General features: G+C 47.5%; 2 protein-coding genes across 9 annotated transcripts in view; one reads left to right on the forward strand and one right to left on the reverse strand.

The window, feature by feature from the left end:
- Positions 1–21,602, forward strand: part of SLC31A2 (solute carrier family 31 member 2) — a 989,995-nt gene that overhangs the window by 446,287 nt on the left and 522,106 nt on the right. The gene's annotated exons all lie outside the window — the stretch shown is intronic.
- CACNA1B (calcium voltage-gated channel subunit alpha1 B) overlaps positions 1–21,602 on the reverse strand; it is a 327,353-nt gene that overhangs the window by 167,807 nt on the left and 137,944 nt on the right. For all 8 annotated transcript variants that reach the window (XM_077922132.1, XM_077922131.1, XM_077922130.1 and 5 more), the window contains exon 7: positions 21,056–21,159. In XM_077922132.1, the coding sequence (XP_077778258.1) occupies positions 21,056–21,159 (104 nt within the window). The remainder of the gene's footprint in view (positions 1–21,055; positions 21,160–21,602) is intronic.

Raw genomic sequence — 21,602 nt, forward strand, 5'->3', positions numbered from 1 at the left:
TCAGTCCTGTCCCATTTCCAGGAAGGTTTGTTAATAGAAATCCAGAAACATTTAAAAGTACTTAAGATGTGTTTCAAGAGTGGAACCCTGCCTCTGTTACCCACCCCCCTCCCCCAAAAAATTGTTTCCCCTAAGGTTGGATGGTCATCTGTCAGAGATCCTTTAGCTGTGATTCCTGCACAGCATGGGGCTGGACTAGATGACACCTGGGGTTCCTTCCAACTCTACAGTTCTATGATTCTATGATTCATTAGGAAAGAAATTGAAAATAAAACTGCCACTATCATAATGCCATTATACAAATCTATGGTGCAACCACATTTGGAATACTGTGTAGAGTACTGGTCACCTTGCATCAAAAAGGATATTGTACAGCTGGAAAAGGTTCTGAAAAGGACAGCATCAAGGGGACAGTGTGGCTGCATTATGAGGTTTATAGAAAAGGTGATTAAGATGTAACATGATACAAGCAGTGGTTTTATTTTCCAGGGGATACTCAAGAGTGCACAGTACCAACATCTCTTTTTGCTGTTGTTAAAAAGTGTGTCACTTACTGTAATAACTTCATAGTGAGAAACAGCACCTACCGTATTTTTCAGGGGGGGGAGAGCACTGGATACAATGTATAAACTTATGCATGACATGGAGAAATCGCACAGCGAAAAGGTTTTTCTCCCCCTCTCATTAACGCTAGAACTTGTGGACACCCGATGAAGCTGAATGTTGGAAGATTCGGGAGAGATCAAAGATTGTCCTTCTTCCCTTCTTCACACAGAGCATAGTTAACCTACGAAATCCACTCCCACAGGAAGCAGTGATGGCTACAAAGTGGGGTGGCATTAAAAGAGGCTTAGACAAATGCATGGAGGAGAGGGCTATCATTAAAAGCCAAGATCCCTCTGTGAAACATGGCTGGTGGTAACTGGGGCCAGGGCTTTTTCTTGTGGTGGCCCCATCCTGCAAAATGCCTGGGCAAGGGAGGTGTCTCTAAGACCCGTCACTACATTGTTAGGTGGCTTAAAAAAAAAATAGTTTGGCTGACTTTCTTTTTTCCACTGATTTCTGATGCAGGTGGTTATTTTCTTTAATGTCCATTTTCTGATCTTCCAGCTGGGGCTAGAGAGGTGGACCGCAATATATTCTAATACAGTCATACCTCTTGTTACATTTGCTTCAGGTTAAATCTTTTCAGGTTGCGTCCTGCTGCGACCCAGAAGTACCAGAAAGGGTTACTTCTGGGTTTCGCTGTTCGCACATGTGCAGAAACTCAAAATGGTGTCATGCGTATGCGCAGAAGCGACAAATCGCGACCCGTGCATGCGCAGACGCAGGTTGCATTCTGCTCATGTTGCAAACGGGGCTCCGGAATGGATCCCGTTCGCAACCAGAGGTACCACTGTATTGTGTGACATTTGGATTTGTTAGTTGCCTTGGGTTTCTTTTGAAAATTTAAGCTTTTAATAAGCAGCAAGCGAGGGGGCTCAAGGGAAGCACAGGCCAAAACAAATCCATTTCAGGTTGGCCTAGACTCTGGAGGGACTTGGGCCCAATATAAAATGGATTCTGGAAGGCAGGTTTGTAGAGTGTAGCGTCCAAATGTCCCTCATTTTCAGAGTAGGCCACATCATTCCTGAGCATGCCCATAGATTCCAAGCCAGAAAGTGTTGCCAAGTAAATACTTTGCTGCCTATTGCCAAGCAAATATTCCAAGGGGGAGATAGTGGAGAACAGAGAAGTAGACCCAGACAGAAAGGCAGGTCGTCAGGCAGCTAGACAGGCCCCAGGTATGATCCAAGGTGTCAAACTTGAAGTACGTTTTGTGGGAGAAAACAGACAACTAAGTCGTCATGCCCTGCCCTCTAACAGCAAACTCAGGCAGTGAGTGCCACTGTGAGAGAGGTACCACCATGCACAGAGTAACACAAGAAAGTGCCTTATTCTGAACTAAACCATTGGGTCCTTCTGATTCAGTACAGTCATACCTCATTCTGCAGCCGGGATCCGTTTCAGAGCCCCAGCTGCTAGCCGAAAAGGATGCAGGGCAAAGTGCTGCGTCTGCTCACGCACGTGGAGTGGTTTGCGCTTCTGTGAATGTGTGAAGCGCGATGTAGTGCTTCTGCGCATGTGGCAAACCTGGAAGTAACTCGTTCCGGTACTTCCGGGTTTGCTGCGGATATTCGCTGGAGGGGACGCTAGACAAGGCAGACGTTCGCGGAGGCATTACTGTACTGTCAACACTGACTGCAGTGGCTCTCCAGTGATTCAGGCAGGAGGCGATTCCAGCCCTATGTGGAGATGCCAGGGACAGAAACTGGGGCCTTCTGCATGCAAAGCAGATGCTCTGCCACTGAGCTGCAACCATTCCCTAAATGCCAAGGAGGCCCAGGATTTGCAGAAGCACAATTTAAAAATAATCACTATAGGGGATGAAAGCTTGAAAGGAAACCTTATAAAATAACCCTCCAATAAAAAAAAAATAAGAAGGAGAAAATGTTATGAAACGTTGAGTATCAGTTGGAAAAGAAAAATGGGAAAGCATGGGTGTGTGGAATGGAGTATCCAAGAAGAGGGAATGGGTGACTAGAACCCTGTCAGGTGTTGGGGAGAGTGCTATATTTTGTAACAGGGCTCACTTGTGGGTCTTTCGGTCGTGGCTGCTACCCACTGGACTGGTAGGGCAAGGAGCCCAAAATTAGACGACACCAGAGCCAGTGACAGAGGCAACAAATTCCAGTTTTGTCCTCCATCTTCCTCCCTGATGAGTTCCAAAGGGGCAATGCTGAGACTAAAGAGGAAGAAGCTGACAGGCAGAGTTACACTCTGGACTGGTTGTAAATGAGAAAGCAGACAGGTGGGGGGTGGCTGAAGGCACCCAGGGACTGATACAGGAGTGCCCTTTTTGCCCTAATGGAGCAGCCTCCGCTGGCATCTTTCCTTGCCAAACTGTTACTTGACCTGTGAATTGGCCCCAAAGGGAGAAGAGTACAAGGTGTCCCTGCCAGTAGCACAAATCCAGCAAGACTCATTTGCCAGATCTCTCTCACACACACACCCCGCACCCCCGCCCCTTGCTCATTCAGAACTGGCAAATGAAGCAGGTGTTGAGCTGAAATAAATTCTCCAGGTGGGGACACTAAAGCAGGCCAAAAGAGATGGATGACTTTTGCAAGAAGCTAAATTTGGAACCTATTGTTGCTGCCTGTAGAACGGTGTCCAAGAAGAGAGACATAGCTCTACTCTGCTGATATATGTTAATGACACAACATCTCCCAATGGCACAGAGACAAGCATGGCAGGGCAAAAGGGGGGTGAAATAAGGCAGGGGCACTAGATAAAACACAAAGGGCTTAGAGCCCCAAATGGGGGTGCAGAGCCGGTGGTGGAGGAAATTCCCAACCCCCCTAACATTCCTCAGATGAAATAGGGACATTTCTCACTCTCCCCACAACTGACCCTCTTCAACCTACCATTTTTGCGTGTGTCCTCCTATCTGAAGAAGGGCGATTGTCACCACTGCTACACCAACGGGACACAGCACACATACACACATGCTCCATCATCCTGAGAAACCCCTTAATCCCAGTTTTGTTTTGTTTTATTCTTTGAGAGATTTACAAAATGAAAAACACACAGCAATAAATAAATTCTAGAAAGGGGCAAGATTAAACGTGGATGCACAAAGCATTTTTTTAAAATATAAAAACAACCAAGACTTCTTTGTGCTCCACTCCACTCCCCCTTTCTTCCTGACCAAGGCTGCCCTGCCCTCTGCCAGTCCATCAGAGCCAGTATGTCATGTGGGACTGAGCAGCCTCTCCTCCTCTTCACCCACCCCCCAGCAACCACTACAGGCTGCCTAAGGGAAGAGACCAGCAGTGGTGGCCATGGGAGTGCTGGCTCATCCTCCTCCCCAAACCATAGCTGTCAACTTACAGATTTGAAAATAAGGGATCAGCAGCCAAAATAAGGGATTTTCCGAACACAGGTATGTTCAACTTCTGAGCCCCTCCTAGCCAAAGGCAGAAAGCCCAGCCAGCAGCCAAATGAAGCCTCAAGCGGTGGTTCCCACAGCGCAGCAACCCGGCAAAGGGGATGCAGCCAGAAAAACCACTGTCACCTCTCTGCTGGGAAACGCTGAGCAAAGGTGATTCCCCAGGCAACGTGGCCGATTTGATCAGTCATTCTTAGACTCTTTATTGGGTGAGCAATGCAGCCAAGCAACACAGTTGGAGCACAGGGAGGGAGGGAGAGGAGCTGCTTCCTTTGAAACCCAGGAAATTTAAGGGACATCATCAGTAAGGGAGAGCAGCGGGACACGGCGCTGGGATAAGAGAGTTTCCCGCCAAATAAAGGACGGTTGACAGCTATGCCCCAAAGTCAGGAGCAATTGCACTGACGTGGGGGGGGGGGAATGGGGGCATGCCCAGATCAAATCAGAAGTCAGGATTACTTTCATAATTCCAGGACTGTCCCTGAAAAATCTGGAGACTCGGAGGGTATGAACACTGGCGGAGGAAGAGGAGTGCGGGGGGAGGGCACTGCCCCCGGCAGCGCGATACTGGTAGGGTGCCATCGCAGCTGCTCCCCCTGCCTGTGCAGGGTACCACCCCTGGAACACACGCCAGCCCCACCCCTGCCTGCTCTCCACCCCCCTGGTGCCGAAGCATGAAGCTCCACCACTGTGTATGAAATTCATTGGGTTCTGAATTGTACTTCCGAACCTTGCACAAACTGAAACACAACCAACCTTTCAAAATTATCACTCTGCTCTGAATTTTGCAATGCAGTTCTCCAAAATAAACAAGAAATGCCCCCCCCCCCAAAAAAGGCAGAGGCTTACCTAGGGTCCCTTGAACCCTTGACAAGGAGATGTATCAGTAACCCACCCCCTGGGGGGGGGAAACTTTACCGCAATTGCGACATTTTACTCCACTGAAGTACTTGAAACTCTGGTATGCCTTGTAGACTTAAACACAGGCTGGGTCCTTTGCTAACTGAACTATTTTGGCATGTGACTTTTTTATTTTTAGAAAGTAAATGTTCCAGTGAGCGTCACTCCAAAATACTTACAAAGTAACACCCCACCCCCATGTGCCCCAGTCTATATAATGGGCATGTTGTCAATATACATACAAGGCAAGGCTTGTAAAGGATTCTTTGGCAGCGCCAAATAAACCAACCGACCATGCAGTCCTCTGTGGGCCTACTCAGAAAATTGCTCCATGGAGTTCAATATGGTTTAGTCTAAGATTAAGTGTATAGGATTGGTGCCTGACTGCATAACCCTATTCAGGCGTAAGTTCTGCTGAGTCAAAGGAGGTCTTACTTCCTAGTACAGCCGTACCTTGGTTTTTGAACAGACTAGCTCTCAAACATTTTGGCTCCCAAATGTCGCAAACCCAGAAGTGACTGTTCCAGTTTGCAAAAGTTTTTTAGGAACCTGAACATCTGACAGGGCTTCCACAGCTTCAGATTGGCTGCAAGAGCTTCCTGCAGCCAATCAGAAGTCACGATTTGGTTTTCAGACCTCCGGAACAGATTCCATTCTACTTCCAAGGTACGACTGCAAATTGGATTAGGATTGCCACCATATGTTCCAACCTCCAAAAGAGTGAAGCATATTGGTTGGCTCCTCGTGGCTCTGAGCCTTGATTTAAGAAGTCCTGGTTGCACTGTGCACAGGGTTACACTTGCCTATGAAATGATAAAAAGGTAAAGGTAAAGGTACCCCTGCCCGTACGGGCCAGTCTTGACAGACTCTGGGGTTGTGCGCTCATCTCACTTAAGAGGCCGGGGGCCAGCGCTGCCCGGAGACACTTCCGGGTCATGTGGCCAGCGTGACAAGCTGCATCTGGCAAGCCAGAGCCACACACGGAAACGCCGTTTACCTTCCCGCCAGTAAGCGGTCCCTATTTATCTACTTGCACCCGGGGGTGCTTTCGAACTGCTAGGTTGGCAGGCGCTGGGACCGAACAACGGGAGCGCACCCCGCCGCGGGGATTTGAACCGCTGACCTTTCAATCAGCAAGTCCTAGGCGCTGAGGCTTTTACCCACCTATGAAATGATATTTAACAGTAAATGATTGCCGTAATTAGTGATTTAAATGGTCATGTAACAAGTGTGGAGGGGGGAGACCCTCTCCTCTGAGTGAGGAACTGGCAGGACATGTGAAGACATGAGCCCTTTCATGAGCTCAGGCAAGGGCAGCAAATGGAATATGTCCACTTCCAGTTGGTGAGGCACCCCTGGCAGGAAAGAACAGCAGGGTCCACTCCTCCTCCTATTCCTCCTGGTTTGCAGAGGAGCATTGTGGGCAGCAATGTACCCTGGTAGGCTATTGCCAGGGTGAATCAGGCTCAGGGTTCCCCTGGCCTGGATGGCGCCAGATCCAGGGCAGAGGAAAACCCTCTGCAGGCTTCTGCAGGTGCTTGCTCTCTTTCTGCCTGCCCCTGCATTTCTTGTGCTGAGAGCACCAGTATCCTGTGAGTGGGGTGGGCTTTGAAAGAGGGCACCCCACCCAGAGTCAGCCACAATCCTGATCAGCAGGAGCAAGGGGCGCTCCTGCCTAGCCTCTGCCCTCCCACCTCCTCCTGAGATGCTTGTGGGGACAGAGGAAGTATTTGTTGTTTGGGCTCATTGTTGCCAGCAGCCTTTCCTGACCCATGACTGCTGACCTTTGCCAACTCACTAGCTTTGATTGAAAGGTGGCGGGGACAGGGACAGGGGAGGGGGAGAGCAGTGGCACTTCCAGTTTCCTAGCAGGCGCAGGCTTGTATTTTGAAAGTGCTCTCGCCAGGTCAAAAGGGTTCCTGCAACATCCAAAAGGGATCTAGTGTCACTTCCTCTCCCTGTCAATCTCCAATGGCGATTTTTGCGCGCACACCTCTGGAATCCTTGGCAGTGTCCAATTTCACCAATCTCCTCTGCAATGCTTGGCAGGGTCCAGTTTCACCAGTCTCCAACTATGCCTCTGAATAAAGCATATATTGGCAGCACAGGCTGGTGCTCATCGGGACTAATAGGGTGGAAGGCAGTGGAGGCCAATAGTACGTAGAGTCAGAGCCAATGGCAGACAGAGCCACCTCATCCTTCTTTAATTTCCATCCTCCTCCTGCAAGGGGTCTGACATTCTATGCACACACCTTTGAACTGGTCATAAGTAAGGAGTTAGGCTTGTGGAGCCAGACTGAGGGCAGACTGGGCTTGGTAGGTGATGTGCCACATATGCCCTAATGGACCAGCCTTCGTTTTAAATCAGAGGTATACAGTGGTACCTCTCGTTAAGAACGTAATTTGTTCTGGAGGTCCATTCTTAACCTGAAACTGTTCTTAACCTGAGGTACCACTTTAGCTAATGGGGCCTCCCACTGCTGCCGCCACACAATTTCTGTTCTCGTCCTGAAGCAAAGTTCTTAACCTGAGGTACTATTCTGGGTTAGCGGAGTCTGTAACCTGTAGCGTCTGTAACCTGAAGTGTCTGTAACCCGATGTACCACTGTATTTTATTTCAGCAAGCCTACCCAAAGATAATCGTTTAGTCACCCATATTCTTTTAAAACGTTTTTCTGATTTTATTTAAAAAAAAAATGTATACATCCCTTACCAAAACAAAAGACTGCTAAGCCCATGCAATAAATCAAGTGATATACATTTTCCCCCCACACACAAATAATTTCCCAAATATAGTGCATTTTTGTATGTTATTTCCACAGACATGTGCATTTATATGCACATTTTTCCCTTTGTGCACATTTTAGTACCTGCTGCTTGGTTGGAGGGGTGCATTGCAAAAATCAGAGAAGTGATCATTTTTGAAGACTAGCCTGCATTTTAAATATCTCTCTCTCTCTCTCTCTCTCTGTGTGTGTGTGTGTGTGTGTGTGTGTGTGTGTGTGTGTAATGGTGGCATACCGTGGATTGCCAGTGCCCAGATCAAGGCATGTTTTCCAGCCTCTACTCTAACCTATGGTGCACGCACACACAAAGCCGAGGTCGGTAGAAGGACTTTCTGCTGACAGAGATGGAAATCTGTCCACAGTCAACAAAAGCAGCAACACCTGGAGAAGGGCTTGTGACTCCCCACCAGTGGCCAAGCGCCCAGCCAACATCCAGGGATAATCTCCCCACAACTTCTCTGGGGCCATACCTGAGATGCCCACTCTCCCGCCCCTTCTCTCTCTTCCTCTCTCTCTCCCTGATTCCTCACTTGCCAAGTTCCCTGGATCTTCCAGGAGTTGCTATTGGGTGGGGATGGGGACGGTAATGCATATGGCAAGAAGGGCTTGAGTGCAAGAGGAAGCCCATGCTTGTCATGGGAGATGAGCAGGGTGGGAATGGTGGCAGGGGCTGCAATAGTGTGGGGGCTGTGTGCTGACTGTTCCTTTACCTTGTTGACTGTTCTCCCCAGCCTATATAGCACACCCTCCCCCAGGGTTTTAGCTGTCCCTCTGGTCACCAGAGCTCACCAGCAGCAAAATGCAGCTGCCATTGCAAAGTGGCACAGAGCTAGTTGCAGGGCAGCCTGAGGACATAACAGTCATGCATCCTTCCAATCGTTCCAAATCAATCAGCATTCCTCTGTCCCACTTGCAAAAAAAGGAAAAAGCCAAAACTGATGGCTCATCCACACCTGCTTGTCCCACACCTAGAAAGCATGGGTACTAGAAGTGTTTATTATTATTATTATTATTATTATTATTATTATTATTATTATTATTACCCCACCCATCTGGCTGGGTTTCCCCAGCCACTCTGGGTGGCTTACAGCATATATAAAAGGTAAAGGGACCCCTGACCATTAGGTCCAGTCGTGGCCAACACTGGGGTTGCAGCGCTCATCTCGCTTTATTGGCCGAGGGAGCTGGCGTACAGCTTCCGGGTCATGTGGCCAGCATGACTAAGCCACTTCTGGCGAACCAGAGCAGCGCACGGAAACGCCGTTTACCTTCCCACCAGGGCGGTACCTATTTATCTACTTGCACTTTGACGTGCTGTCAAAGTGCTAGGTTGGTAGGAGCAGGGACCGAGCAACGGGAGCTCACCCCGTCACGGGGATTCGAACCGCCGACCTTCTGATCGGCAAGTCCTAGGCTCTGTGGTTTAACCCACAGTGCCACCTGCGTCCCATGAATTGGGTAGTTTATCACTAAAATGCAAACCACATTGAATTTCTTCTCTGTCCCCTGCTTTACCCTGCTACCAGATCCTTTTAACTGGAGGTGCCAGGTATGCATGTGTTCGGCCACTGAGTTATAATCATAGGAGCATAAGAAGAGCCCTGCAGGGCAGGGCAGTGATCCATCTATTCCAAAATTCTGTTTTCAGAGGGCCCAACCAGATGGTCAAGGGGAACCCACAAGCAGGACCTGAACACAACCGCCCTCTACCTTCCTGCCGTTTCCAGCATCTGCTATTCATAAGCATTGCCACCTCTAACAGTGGAGCTAGGGCATAGCTATCAGCATGGCTTTTCTTCAGCCGGAACTCACCTCACTGGACCTCAGTTTTGGCACCTCTCAGTTGGGTACCATTGCCATTCTAAGAGAACAAGAGAGGTGTTCATGGTGAGTTCCAGCACCTCTTTTTCTAGAAAAATAGCACTGGCTATCAGGCTCAATAGCCATTGATAGCCTTATCCTCCCTGATCCTATTTTAAAGCTGTCCAATTTGGTGGCCTTCACTGTCCCTTGTGGGAGCCAATTCCAGAGTTTAATAATGCCATCCCCATTCTTTCTAACACAACACTGACTGGCATTTGCTGCAGGCGACTGTTGGAAGATGCTTGGCATTCTATGGCACACACTGGATTGCTAAGCCATTCTGGCACCCGACAAATGTAGATCAACATGATTTTTTTAAATGCCCCTGATGGTACAACACACACACACACACACACACACACACACACACACAGAATTGGCCTGAGTTAATGCTCCCCTTGCTTTGCTTCAGCTCATGTCACATTCATGAAAAGATAATCCTCCATCTGGGCAGGAAGCAGGGGGAGTACTCATTCTCAGGTTTCAGAGCCATACATTTCATCTTCCCCTAGCATAGCCCATCCTTTGTATTGTGCAATTCCTCCTGGGACTCCAGCGATGAGCAGATGCTTTGCAATTCCAGCTGTTTTGATGCAACTAAAAGGAAATCTGGGCTTTAACTTCCGCCCAATGCACCTGTGCTCTCTTTGCTTGGGAAAACTCAGGGCAAGATTTGGAGGGTATGGGAGGAGAGGAAGAGCTTATTCCAGTTGCATCCATCTGCATAGATCAATGGTGAGCAAATGGTTTCAGCTCAAGGCCCACATCCCCTCATAGGAAAATTTCTGCATGCCAGAGATGGTCAGGTACAGAGGCAAAAAAATGGGTGGAGAAACAGGTGTGACACTGACCTCTGCACAGAAGGGCACAATCCAGCCACACAAAAGACAAAGGTTTCTACACACATGACTCTCTATCCAAGCAAGGAAGAGGCAACATCGCTTGTCAAGGACACATTTTGGCAAAGTAAAAGCACTTGAGAAGAGTGTGGAACAGGCAAATGCCCGATAATAAATGTTGGAAATGTAAAGAAACTGAAGGTACATTCTTTCACCTTTGGTGGACGTGCCCAAGGATTAAGGCTTTCTGGGAGATGATATATAATGAAATGAAAAAGGTATTTAAATATACCTTTCTGAAGAAACCAGAGGCCTTTCTCCTGGGCATTGTTGGCCAATTGGTGCCAAAGAAGGATAGAACTTTCTTTATGTATGCCATGACAGCAGCAAGAATACTTATTGCGAAGTATTGGAAGACACAAGATCTACCCACTCTAGAAGAATGGCAGATGAAGGTGATGGACTACATGGAATTGGCAGAAATGACCGGCAGAATCCGAGACCAGGGAGAAGAGTCGGTGGAAGAAGATTGGAAAAAATTTAAGGACTACTTACAGAAATATTGTAAAATTAATGAATGTTAAAATGATGTTTGGATGAAAAGTAATGTGGTTTTTAGCTATAATGCTATAAGGAGTATGGGAAAAAATGGACTATAAATAGACAAAAATATAACGTTACATTATTTTAAGATTAAAGATTAGGATAAACAAAGAGGGGAAGGATTTGCTGAACTAACAAATTGAACCAGAATACAAAAAGGGAGGTGTGAGGAGGTTTGGGAAATAAGCAAATGAAAGAAAGTGATGGAAAGATGGAATTGTTTTTTATCTATTTTTACTTTGTATTTTTCTTTTTTCTTTTTTCTTTTTGTAAAATTCTAATAAATATCTTTTTTTAAAAAAAACAAAAAGAGAGAAGAGTGTGGAACAGGGCTGACGAGAGGTGTGGCCTGAGGAGGGTTTGGTTCTTGCTACTGTGGGTTCAGAAAAGGGTGGCCAAAATTGATCAAGGGGCTGGAGAAACTCCCTTATGAGGAAAGGCTGCAGTATTTGGGACTTTTTACTTTAGAGAAAATGTGAGTAAGTGGTGGCATGACAGAAATATATAAAATTATGCATGGCATGGAAAAAATTAATGAGAAAAGTGTTTTGTTTTGTTTTCCCTTCTCTCTCATAACAGTAAAACTCATGGCCATCCATTGATGCTGAATACTGGAAGATTCAGAACATTCAAAGAGTATTTCTTCATGCAGCACATAGTTAAACTGTGGAACTCCCTCCCACCAGAAACAGTAATGGCCACCACTCTGGAAGGCTTAAAAAGAGAATGGGACAAAATCATGGAGAAGGAGGCTATAAACAGCTACTAGCCACGATGGCTGTGCTCTGCCTCAGAGAAATTATGCCTCTGAATACAAGTTTCTGGGAATCACAGGTGGGCAGAGTGCTGTTGTGCTCATGTACAGCTTGTGGGTTTTCCACAGGCATCTGGTTGGCCACCGTGAGAGCAGGATACTGGGGTAAGAAAGGTCAAGTTTGTCTCATATTTCTATGCATTGGAAGAGGTCACACACATAAACCTAATGGATGGAAACCCAGTTTGAAATACCCTCCCAAGACAGTGCCTAACCTTTAATTTCAAGTCCATTTGGCTTTTGACTGGTGGATTTTTCTGAAGTGAAAGCATCACTTGAAAACCAAATGCAAGCTCCTAGTCCCCTTGGAGTTCTCCCTCTCTCAACAAGGCTGGATGGTGAAAGAAACACACATGCTTTGGCCACCCCACCTGAGGGTCCCCTTTTGAGGTGAGGGAAGCTGAAGCATCAGGTCATGTCAATTGCCATGAGGGACCCCTGCCTGGGCCTGCCTTCACAGGGCAGCCTTGGCCCTGCCATGTTACGTACATCAGCCTTTGGGCATCTCACATGAAAGTCCTGCTGGGAGAACAAAGGGCTACTCTACAGCTGCTGAATTATTCATACTGGAGACAAGGAGCAGGGAAATGCCTTTCTTCTCCAACACAAAAGCAGCTGCTGAGAAGGGATGGGTATGCCAGGAGAACACTTGGCTGGCAAAAATAATAATGGCGAAGGTGAGAAATCAGCAGTTTGAACAGGCCGAAGCTGGGAATGAAGTTCTCAGTGCCAGTGCTTCATATTGCCATTTCGAATGGACACATACTGTTTGCAAATAGAGTTCTTTTAAAGTGCCATCTTACATTCCTTACACACACACACACACACACACACACACACACACACACGTCCAGAGAAAACCATGCCCCTGGCCACCCACTAGTCACCATTTTGACAAGCCTGGATTGCTCCAGGTGCAACCTGAGGCCATCTCAACCTGCTCTCGCCACACCATGGGTTGACCAGAATTAATATGAAACAGTTTGAGATTCACAGAATCAAAGAACTGTAGGATTGGAAGGAACACCAAGGGCCACCTACTCCAACTCTCGGCAATGCAATCACAGCTAAAGAATCCCTGACAGGTGGCCATCCAACCACAATTTGAAAACTACCAATGAATGAAAGTTCAATGCCTGCCAATGGCAGGTGGAGCCAGTTAATTCTACTCCCCCCCCCCAATTCTCCTTCTTGCTGGGTTCTCCAAGGGACAGCGCCAAGATATGAAGGAAGAAGGCAACTCGATGGACAGGTTGTAAGCAAGAAGGAAGGCAAGTGAGGGCTGGTTGAGGACAGACTGAGGTTGGTGAGGCACTGCCCCATTTTCCCAAACAAACTAGCCTCCACTGCAATACCTCTCTTCCAATCCCAGCTAAGAATGATGTAATCCAGTTGTTTTTATGTGAAGAGCAGCTGCAATTTGGAGGTCTGTACAGAGAACGATACACAGAGAAAGACTGTCTCCCTGGAGACTTGATGTGGGAGTAATTAGGGATATGGGGGGGATTAATTTGGTTTGTGTTTACATGCGAAGCTACCTAATTTATGCTTCCTGAACAAATACATGAGGAGTGGGGAATCTTTTTCAGCCTGAGGGCTGTATTTCCTACTAGGTAATCATCTGGAGGGGAGGCACGTGCCAGTGGTGGGTGGGTCCAGAAGCAACAGGGGGTGAAACCACAAATATAAATTTATTCACACATCCTTCTCTATCCTCCATCCAGGCAAGGAAGAGGCATCGGCATAGTTCCAGGACACAAGCCAGCCAGGCAAAAACATTCAGGGATGGTGAGAGATGTGGTCTGGAAAAGAGGTCTGGCCTGGGGAGAGTCCCAAGGGCCAGACAGAGAGGCATTTGCCCCCCAAGCTTGAGGTTTCATATGCAATATGCAAACCAAGCCCCAACTATTCTTTGCAATTCAACCTTCTCTAAATCTGGTGATGCTGTTCCCCAGCAAGCCAAAAGTTGACAAATCACTGCTCAAAGTCAATAGCGGTACACATTTTTCAAACAAATTTCCCCCCACATCCAAGAGGGCATTCCCTAGCCACTAGCACAACTTCCTTTGGGGGGTAAAGAAAAAATAGTATTGTAGGAAGTCACCAAGAGCACACAAAATGTTTCCCCTCCTAGACACATACTTGCCACCTGTCCCACTTTGAGCAGGACATCTCAGATTCTGTTTCAAATCTCGGATGTCCCAACTATTCTTCTGCTGCTGCTGTGAGGTCCCCACTGAGGCCTGCTGCAGCCACAAACCTACTCAAAGAAGCCGGCCCACACTTCTGGAAGTACGGAAGCAGGTGCAGTGGGCTTCGGTCTTGTCACGGTGGAGGCAGCAGAGGAGAGCCAGGGAAGGTAATGTGGTAAGCAGGTAGCGAACTTGCAGGTGGTGTCGTAGGGGTGTGGCCTGGGCACACCTGTGGGTGGCGGGGGGGGAAGGATGGAGATGCACACAAGCTATCTGTGTGCATCTCCAAAGGATGGAGGCAGCCTGGGGGGAGTGCCCCCTATTTGGGTTGGGAAATGTTGGACAGGATAGGACACTGAGAGAGGTCCTGGGGATAGTATATGTTTGGGCTATGCATCAGATCTGGGCTGATTTGGATTGGTTTGGTATTTGGCCAGATCAGGCTGAGACAGCTCGGGATCACCCCAAATTGGGTTGGCCTTCCCAGAGTGAGTCAGGGCTTGCATACAGGGGCGTGGGAGAAGAGGCAGGTGACAGCCTCTGCAAAGAGTACCATGAAACAGTGTGCAAAAGGGCTTTCAAACAGCCCTGCACTTCATTTCGGTTGCATATGCCTGTTTCCAGCCAGGCAACATGCATGCGTAGCCAAACTGAGGACTGAATCCCCAACTCAGGCTCTCTGTATTGCAGTCAGGAGAAGGGGAAGTAGAAACAGCATCTCCTTCTTCTCCCACCCCTCCTGACCACATGTTTATCAATAGGGTTTAAAACCCTAATTGAGCATTAGGACTGACCCCTGAATCACTTTGGGGACCAGTTCTAGTTTGGATCAGCCAATGTCAAATTGAGACCAATCCAAACTGCCAGATTGGGTCTTCTATCAGATCAGAGTATGGGGTGTGTGCACAACCCCAGTTTATATGGTTGCCTGCTTTGTTTACTAGCTGTGCTCCAGTGCCTTTAAAAGCATCTTGACACATAGACATTTGACAGGGGACACTTTGTCTGCATTCTCTATACTGCTGTTAGGAAAACTTTCCCATGATGCATATTTTATTTTCATGACAAACTGCTGCTAAAGGCAGAGAAGCAGAAGCAGTAAATTAGTTGGCAAGTCAAGTTCTCTGCCTAATGAGTTAGATGGGGGAAGTTTATTAAATAAAGCAGTAGGAACTGTATGTTCAGACTGAAAATATTTGGGGATACCTGCGTCACAGATACTTAAAAACATAGGTTAAGGTCACCTTTTGTCTCTCATTTGAGCCACATTCCCCCCTCGCCCAACTTTACTTCTGCTTTTTGCTACTTTCCATCCCGCTCTTATCACTTCCACCACCCACTATCAGCATAACAAGGTCAAAGTGCCCTGTATCTCGGTACGATGAAAACAAAGAACAGCGCCTTAGACGGGATGGGTCACTGGATGATGCTTGTTAGTTAGTAATTATGTTCCAGGAAACAGAGGGAGAAACATAGGTCTTGTTTATGATGTTGAAATGAATAGAGATGAGGGAGGTTAATTATAAATCTGTTTTAGGAACACTATAGACCTAAGTGCAGGATGCAAACATTACCTTAGGTCATTACTCATTTCTGAAACTCAGAAAATAATGTAGAGTGGTCTATTTGCGAAAATAATGCACAGTAAGAGTGGGGAACATTATTCAGCTCAAGGGCTGCATTCCTTTCAGGATAATCGTTGGCGGGGGGGGGGGGGCACATGCCAGTGGTAGGACAGGGCCAGAAGTAAAAGTGAATGGGGCAATGAATGTAAACTTCAGCACTGTGCAGTAGGCTAGTTTCTACATACCATATTTTTTGCCCTATAGGACGCACCGGCTCATAGGACGCACCTAGATTTGGGGGGGGGGGAATAAAGGGAAAATAAAAGGGGGGATTTATTTTTTCCCCAGGCGCGGGGCTGGGGCGGGGGAAGCCCGAGCTTCCCCCGACCCCAACCCCCAGAACAGGCAGCTCTCCACAAGCCGTGGGAGCCCAGCGCAAAGTCGCACCGGGCTCCCACGGCTTGCGGAGAGCTGCGCGAAGCCCGAAGCCTGGGGAGCGCTGAGCTCAGTGCCCCCAGGCTTCTGGGTTCAGGCAGCTCTGGGCAAGCCGGGGAGAGCTGCGCAACTTCGCACAGCTTTCCCACAGCTTGCACAGAGCTGCGCGAAGCCCGAAGCCTGGGGACTTCGGGCACCTCTCCCACCGCTTGCCCAGAGCTGCACGAAGCCTGGGGGCACTAAGCTCAGTGCCCCCCCAGGCTTCTGGGTGCAGGCAGCTCTCGGCAAGCCGGGGAGAGCTGCGGGACTTCGCGCAGCTCTCCCACAGCTTGCAGAAAGCTTCCTGAAGCCTGGAGAGCGAGAGGGGTCGGTGCGCACCGACCCCTCTCGCTCTCCAGGCTTCAGCGAAAGCCTGCATTTGCCCCATAGGACGCACACATATTTCCCCTTCGTTTTTGGAGGGGGAAAAGTGCGTCCTATAGGGCGAAAAATACCGTACATTCTCTTACCACCACTCTATCCTCCATCTAGGCAAGCAACAGGCATTATCAGAGTCCAACACTGAGATTCAACACCAAGGGCCTTCTGGTGGTTCCCTCATTGCAAGAAGTGAGGTTACAGGGAACCAGGCAGAAGGCCTTCTCGGTAGTGGCCCCCGCCCCGAGGAACGCCCTCCCTTCAGATGTGAAGGAAATAAGCAGCTATCCTATCTTTAAAAGACATCTGAAGGCAGCCATGTTTAGGGAAGTTTTTAATATTTAATGCTGTAGTGCAGTGGCGTAGCGTGGGGGGTGCAGGGGGGGCCGGCCGCACCGGGCGCAACATCTGGGGTTAGGGCAAATCCACAGGTTAGGGGGCGCAAATCCACGGGTTAGGGGGCGCAAATCCACGGGTTAGGGGGCGCAAATTACTTGCCTTGCCCCGGGTGCCGACAACCCACGCTACGCCGCTGCTGTAGTGTATTTAACACTGCCCAGAGTGGCTGGGGAAACTCAGCCAGATGGGTGGGGTATAAATAAATAAATAAATTATTATTATTATTATTATTATTATTATTATTATTATTCAAGGACACATCTCAGTGCGTAGAAAGACTGCAGGAAGGTGTGAAGCTGAGATATCATGACAGTTTTATCACTTCATGAAAAATAGCTGTGTACAAGAATATGAACTGAAAAGCTGAGACTGGGTGCAACCATACCACACCTATGTCTTTTGGGCAGCTTTCCCAGGGGTGGGGAACCTCTGGCCAGCCATTGTTGAACTAAAGCTACAATCATCCCCAGAGAGTGTGGCCAACTGTCAGGGAATATGGGATCTGTGGCCCAAAACCTGAAGGGCACCATGGTGGTTACCCATGCACAATATCCGAACCCATGTTGAGAAAAGAAGAGAGGTTAGTTCAGCTTCCTGGTTGCATCTAGAAAGAAGAGACCCTGCTAGCCAGGATGCTAGAAGTCACTAATAGCTGGCATTGATATCAGGAAGGACCAGGCCCTGGCTCAATCAATCAGGCACTTAAGAGATTCTGCCACCGTCACCACTAGAGATAGAAGATGAATTTGATTCAATTAGGATTTTAATGTGAACCTATCTAAGGCCCCTCTGCCACTATGCATTTAAAGCAGCATCATTCTACTTTAAGCAGCCATGGCTTCCCCCAAAGAAACCTGGGAGCTGTAGTTTGTTAAAAAGTGTTCATCCGTAGCTACAATTCCCAGAATGGTTTAGCAATCAATCCCTCATTCCCAGGAAATGCTGGGAATCGTAGGTCTCTGTGGGAGGAAATAGGGGGTTTCCTAACAACCCTCAACACCCTTACCAAACTACAGTTGCCCAGGATTTTGGGGAGCAACCATGACGGTTCAAAATGGTATCATACTGTGTAAAATGGCTAACACAGATGAATCATAGTATTGTAGAGTTAGAAGGGACCGCAATGGTCATCTAGTCCAACCCCCTGCAATGCAGGAATATCAGTTGAACTATCCATGACAAATGACCATCCAACTTCTGCTTAAAAACCTCCAAAGAAGGAGAGTCCACCAGCTCCCGAGGGAGCCTGTTCCACTGTCAAACAGCTCTTACTGTCAGAAAGTTTTTCCTAATGCTTAATCTGAGCCTCCCTTCTTGTAACTTGAATCCATTGTTTCAGGTTCTACCCTCCAGAGCAGGAAAAACAAGCTTGCTCCATCTTCCATGGGAAAGCCCTTTAGCTATCTGAAGATGGCTATCATGAAATCTCCAGATTTTGTGATGATGTTCTCCAACCAAACAATGCATGCAAAAATGTACATACCAGGGGAAAGCATGACTAAAGATACACACATTAACCTGGGGTGGGGGAACCTTTGGCCCTCCAGATGCTGCAGAACATCTCCCATGTGTATGTGCCGGAGTTCCATTGGGATCGCAACCAGCACAAGTATACACACAGAGAGTTGTTCTCCTAGACCAGGGGTCTGCAACCTTTAAGACAAAAAGAGCCACTTGGACCCGTTTCCAAAGGGAAAAAAAACTGGGAGCCGCAAAACCATTGCAACATTTAAAGCATGCGCGCCGCTGCCCTCCGATCTGACAGCGGGTGGAAAGGTGACATCGGGACAGTACGTGACTAACGCACGCACCGCCCTCATGCGACGTCACAGCCAGTACAGCGCCCGCCACAGTGGGGAGTGTTGGGGCGCACAATGTGCTTCCTCCCCTCGCTAGTATCCGCCCTGGAGCCGCAGCAAAGGTGTAAAAGAGCCACATGCGGCTCCGGAGCCGTGGGTTGCAGACCCCTGTCCTAGACTTAAAAAGGTAAAGGTACCCTTGCCCGTACGGGCCAGTCTTGACAGACTCTAGGGTTGTGCGCCCATCTCACTCAAGAGGCCGGGGGCCAGCGCTGTCCGGAGACACTTCCGGGTCACGTGGCCAGCGTGACATCGCTGCTCTGGCGAGCCAGAGCCGCACACGGAAACGCCGTTTACCTTCCCGCTAGTAAGCGGTCCCTATTTATCTACTTGCACCCGGGAGTGCTTTCGAACTGCTAGGTTGGCAGGCGCTGGGACCGAACAACAGGAGCGCACCCCGCCGCGGGGATTCGAACCGCCGACCTTTCGATCGGCAAGCCCTAGGCGCTGAGGCTTTTACCCACAGCGCCACCCGCGTCCCCTGTCCTAGACTTATTTCAGGAATATTTGGACTGTTTGGCTTTGAGATACTGAGTTGTGCATGTCATGATTATTTTGGCACTTGTATATATTATTAAAGATTTTGTGTAAAATAAGGTATTGAAATGTCATACAATATTTTTAATGAATTTTCGTAAACCACATACAGAGTTGTTTAGTTTGTGATTGAACTCCAACTCCCATCAGCCCCAGCCATCACAGCCAATAGCCACGGCTGATGGGAGCTGCAGTCCAGCAGCATCCAGAGGGTGAAAAGGCTTTCCCACCACTGCATTAGTGAATGGCAGATCAGAAATGCACCATATTAGACAAAACCCAAAACTGGATACAAATTTCTGTATAACAAGAGAAGTTTGCACCAAAATGCTGATGAAACTTAAGACCTTTTCATTTAATTGCAAAATGAGGCAGAAATGCAGTGAACCAAACTAAAAGTCTGGAAAATCAAGAGACTGAGAGAAAGGGAAGCAGGCAGATTCATTCATTCCTATCTGCCACAGAACCTGGCTACTGGAGCACGGTGTGAACTCTTGAATTACAGAATAGCACCAGCGGCCTCCCCCCCTCCCCACAGTTCACTTGGATCATCCTCTGGTTTCTTTTCACAAATGCAGGCACATACAGATCCAATTCAGTGCCAACGAACGCTCAATGGATTAATCAACTGAGTATTATTTACTTGTCCGACATGCATTAAAAAGGGGGGGAATCTGAACCCCACTCTTGATTTTCCCAGCCTTATATCTTTTTCCTTCTCCACCCCCAGGCCAACTGGGTACTTGAGAGCTTTAATAATAATGCCTTCTCCTCCAAAGGCTTCACCTGATTCCAAATATTTACCATGCAACTGGAAAGAGCTGTAGCGGAAATGGAATCCTGCATAACTGAGTTGGTTCCAGGTATTGACTTGATAGAGCACATCCTAAGGCTGTGGGCTCACTTAAAAGACCCCTTTGGACCTGCTCCTCTTTGGCGCCACTTCAACCTTCCTGTTCACCTGCAACCAGAAAAAGCTGCAAACCACCCCTCCCTTTTTTCAGATGCCCTTTGAAAATATATTCTTTAGACAGGCCTTTGCAATATATTTTCTTTATTTCTCTTTTTTAACCAATCAATTTTTATTGATGTTTTTATGCTGATTTTATTTTTGTAAGTTGCACAGCAGAACTCTTACTAGGCAATTGTTAAGCGTGTAAGGACAAAAGAAGCAATTGTGATTTAACAGTTTTCATGCTATTCTATTTTGTTAAAGCAACTAGAAAAACATATTATGATGGGAAGATCTCACACAGGTGAAGGGAAGCAGTGGGGAGGAGGGGAGGGTTAGGTTGAATTTGGGAAATAAAATAATATATGGGACAGCAAATGATATAATAGATTCTTATAGAATAGTAATATTTCGTAACCAGAATAGAAGTTCAAAAGGGGAAGTAAGTGTATTTTTAGTATTTTCATAATTGTAATAGTTATTATTATTTCTTATCGGTAGAAGGCAATGTTAATTTAGGCTTCTTCGTTTTGCTGTCTGTATAATTTTCTTCAGGCAATAAAAAAAAAAAATTGCACACCACCCTGATGTGTGTGGTGTCGTTTTTTTAAGGAAAGTGTGGATTACCAATAAGCAAATAAATAAATAAAAATGGACCGATGGTCTTACGGTATAATATAGCTTCCTATGTGTGAGCACAGAGGTAAAGCTTTTGCCTTGCATGGAGAAGCTTCCAGGTTCAATCTCTGGCATACCCAAGTCAAGCTGCAAGAGACCCTGGAGAGTCACTGCCAGCCTGTGCTGGCAATACTGTGCTAGGTGGACCTGGTGGTCTGACTCGATATAAGAGAGCTCCCTACCTTCTCCATCTTATCATTAGGGGGAAAGAAACTGGGTCCTTACCCTGATAGGACACCAAGGACCAAGTTGAGCATGAAGAAAGAGCCGATGATGATGAGGGGGATGAAGTAAAGCCAGTTCCACATATTCCCTGCAGCGTCGTTAGTCTGGAGAAAGACAGAGAAAAGGGGGAGAGGAGAAAGAGACTTTAATCCAAACCCACATGTCCAGCATACAAGCATTTCTTTTTTACTGTTTTTTGTTTTAATACTACACTTCAGCAGTGCTTTTTTCCCCAAGAAAATGAGGTGCAGGAACACTCAGGTTTTTTTGACAGAGCCAAAGCTGTTGAGCTTTATTTTAATGTTATGACCAATATCTTGTGCCCACTTAATCATAGCTGATTTAACCGTTTCATCCTGCGTATTCCATTTCAACAGCAAGTTATACATTTTTGACAAATTCTTAGTTTTGGGTTCTAACAGTTCTGTTTCCAATTTTGATTTTTCCACCTGGAAGCACTGCAGCTACATTTCAATGTCGACTCCAACATGCTGCCCCGCAGCCTCCAACACAAAGCCATGAGCGGCATGCAGCCCAAAGACTCCGA

Source organism: Podarcis muralis, chromosome Z (genome assembly GCF_964188315.1).
Source record: "Podarcis muralis chromosome Z, rPodMur119.hap1.1, whole genome shotgun sequence".
NCBI lineage: Eukaryota > Metazoa > Chordata > Lepidosauria > Squamata > Lacertidae > Podarcis > Podarcis muralis.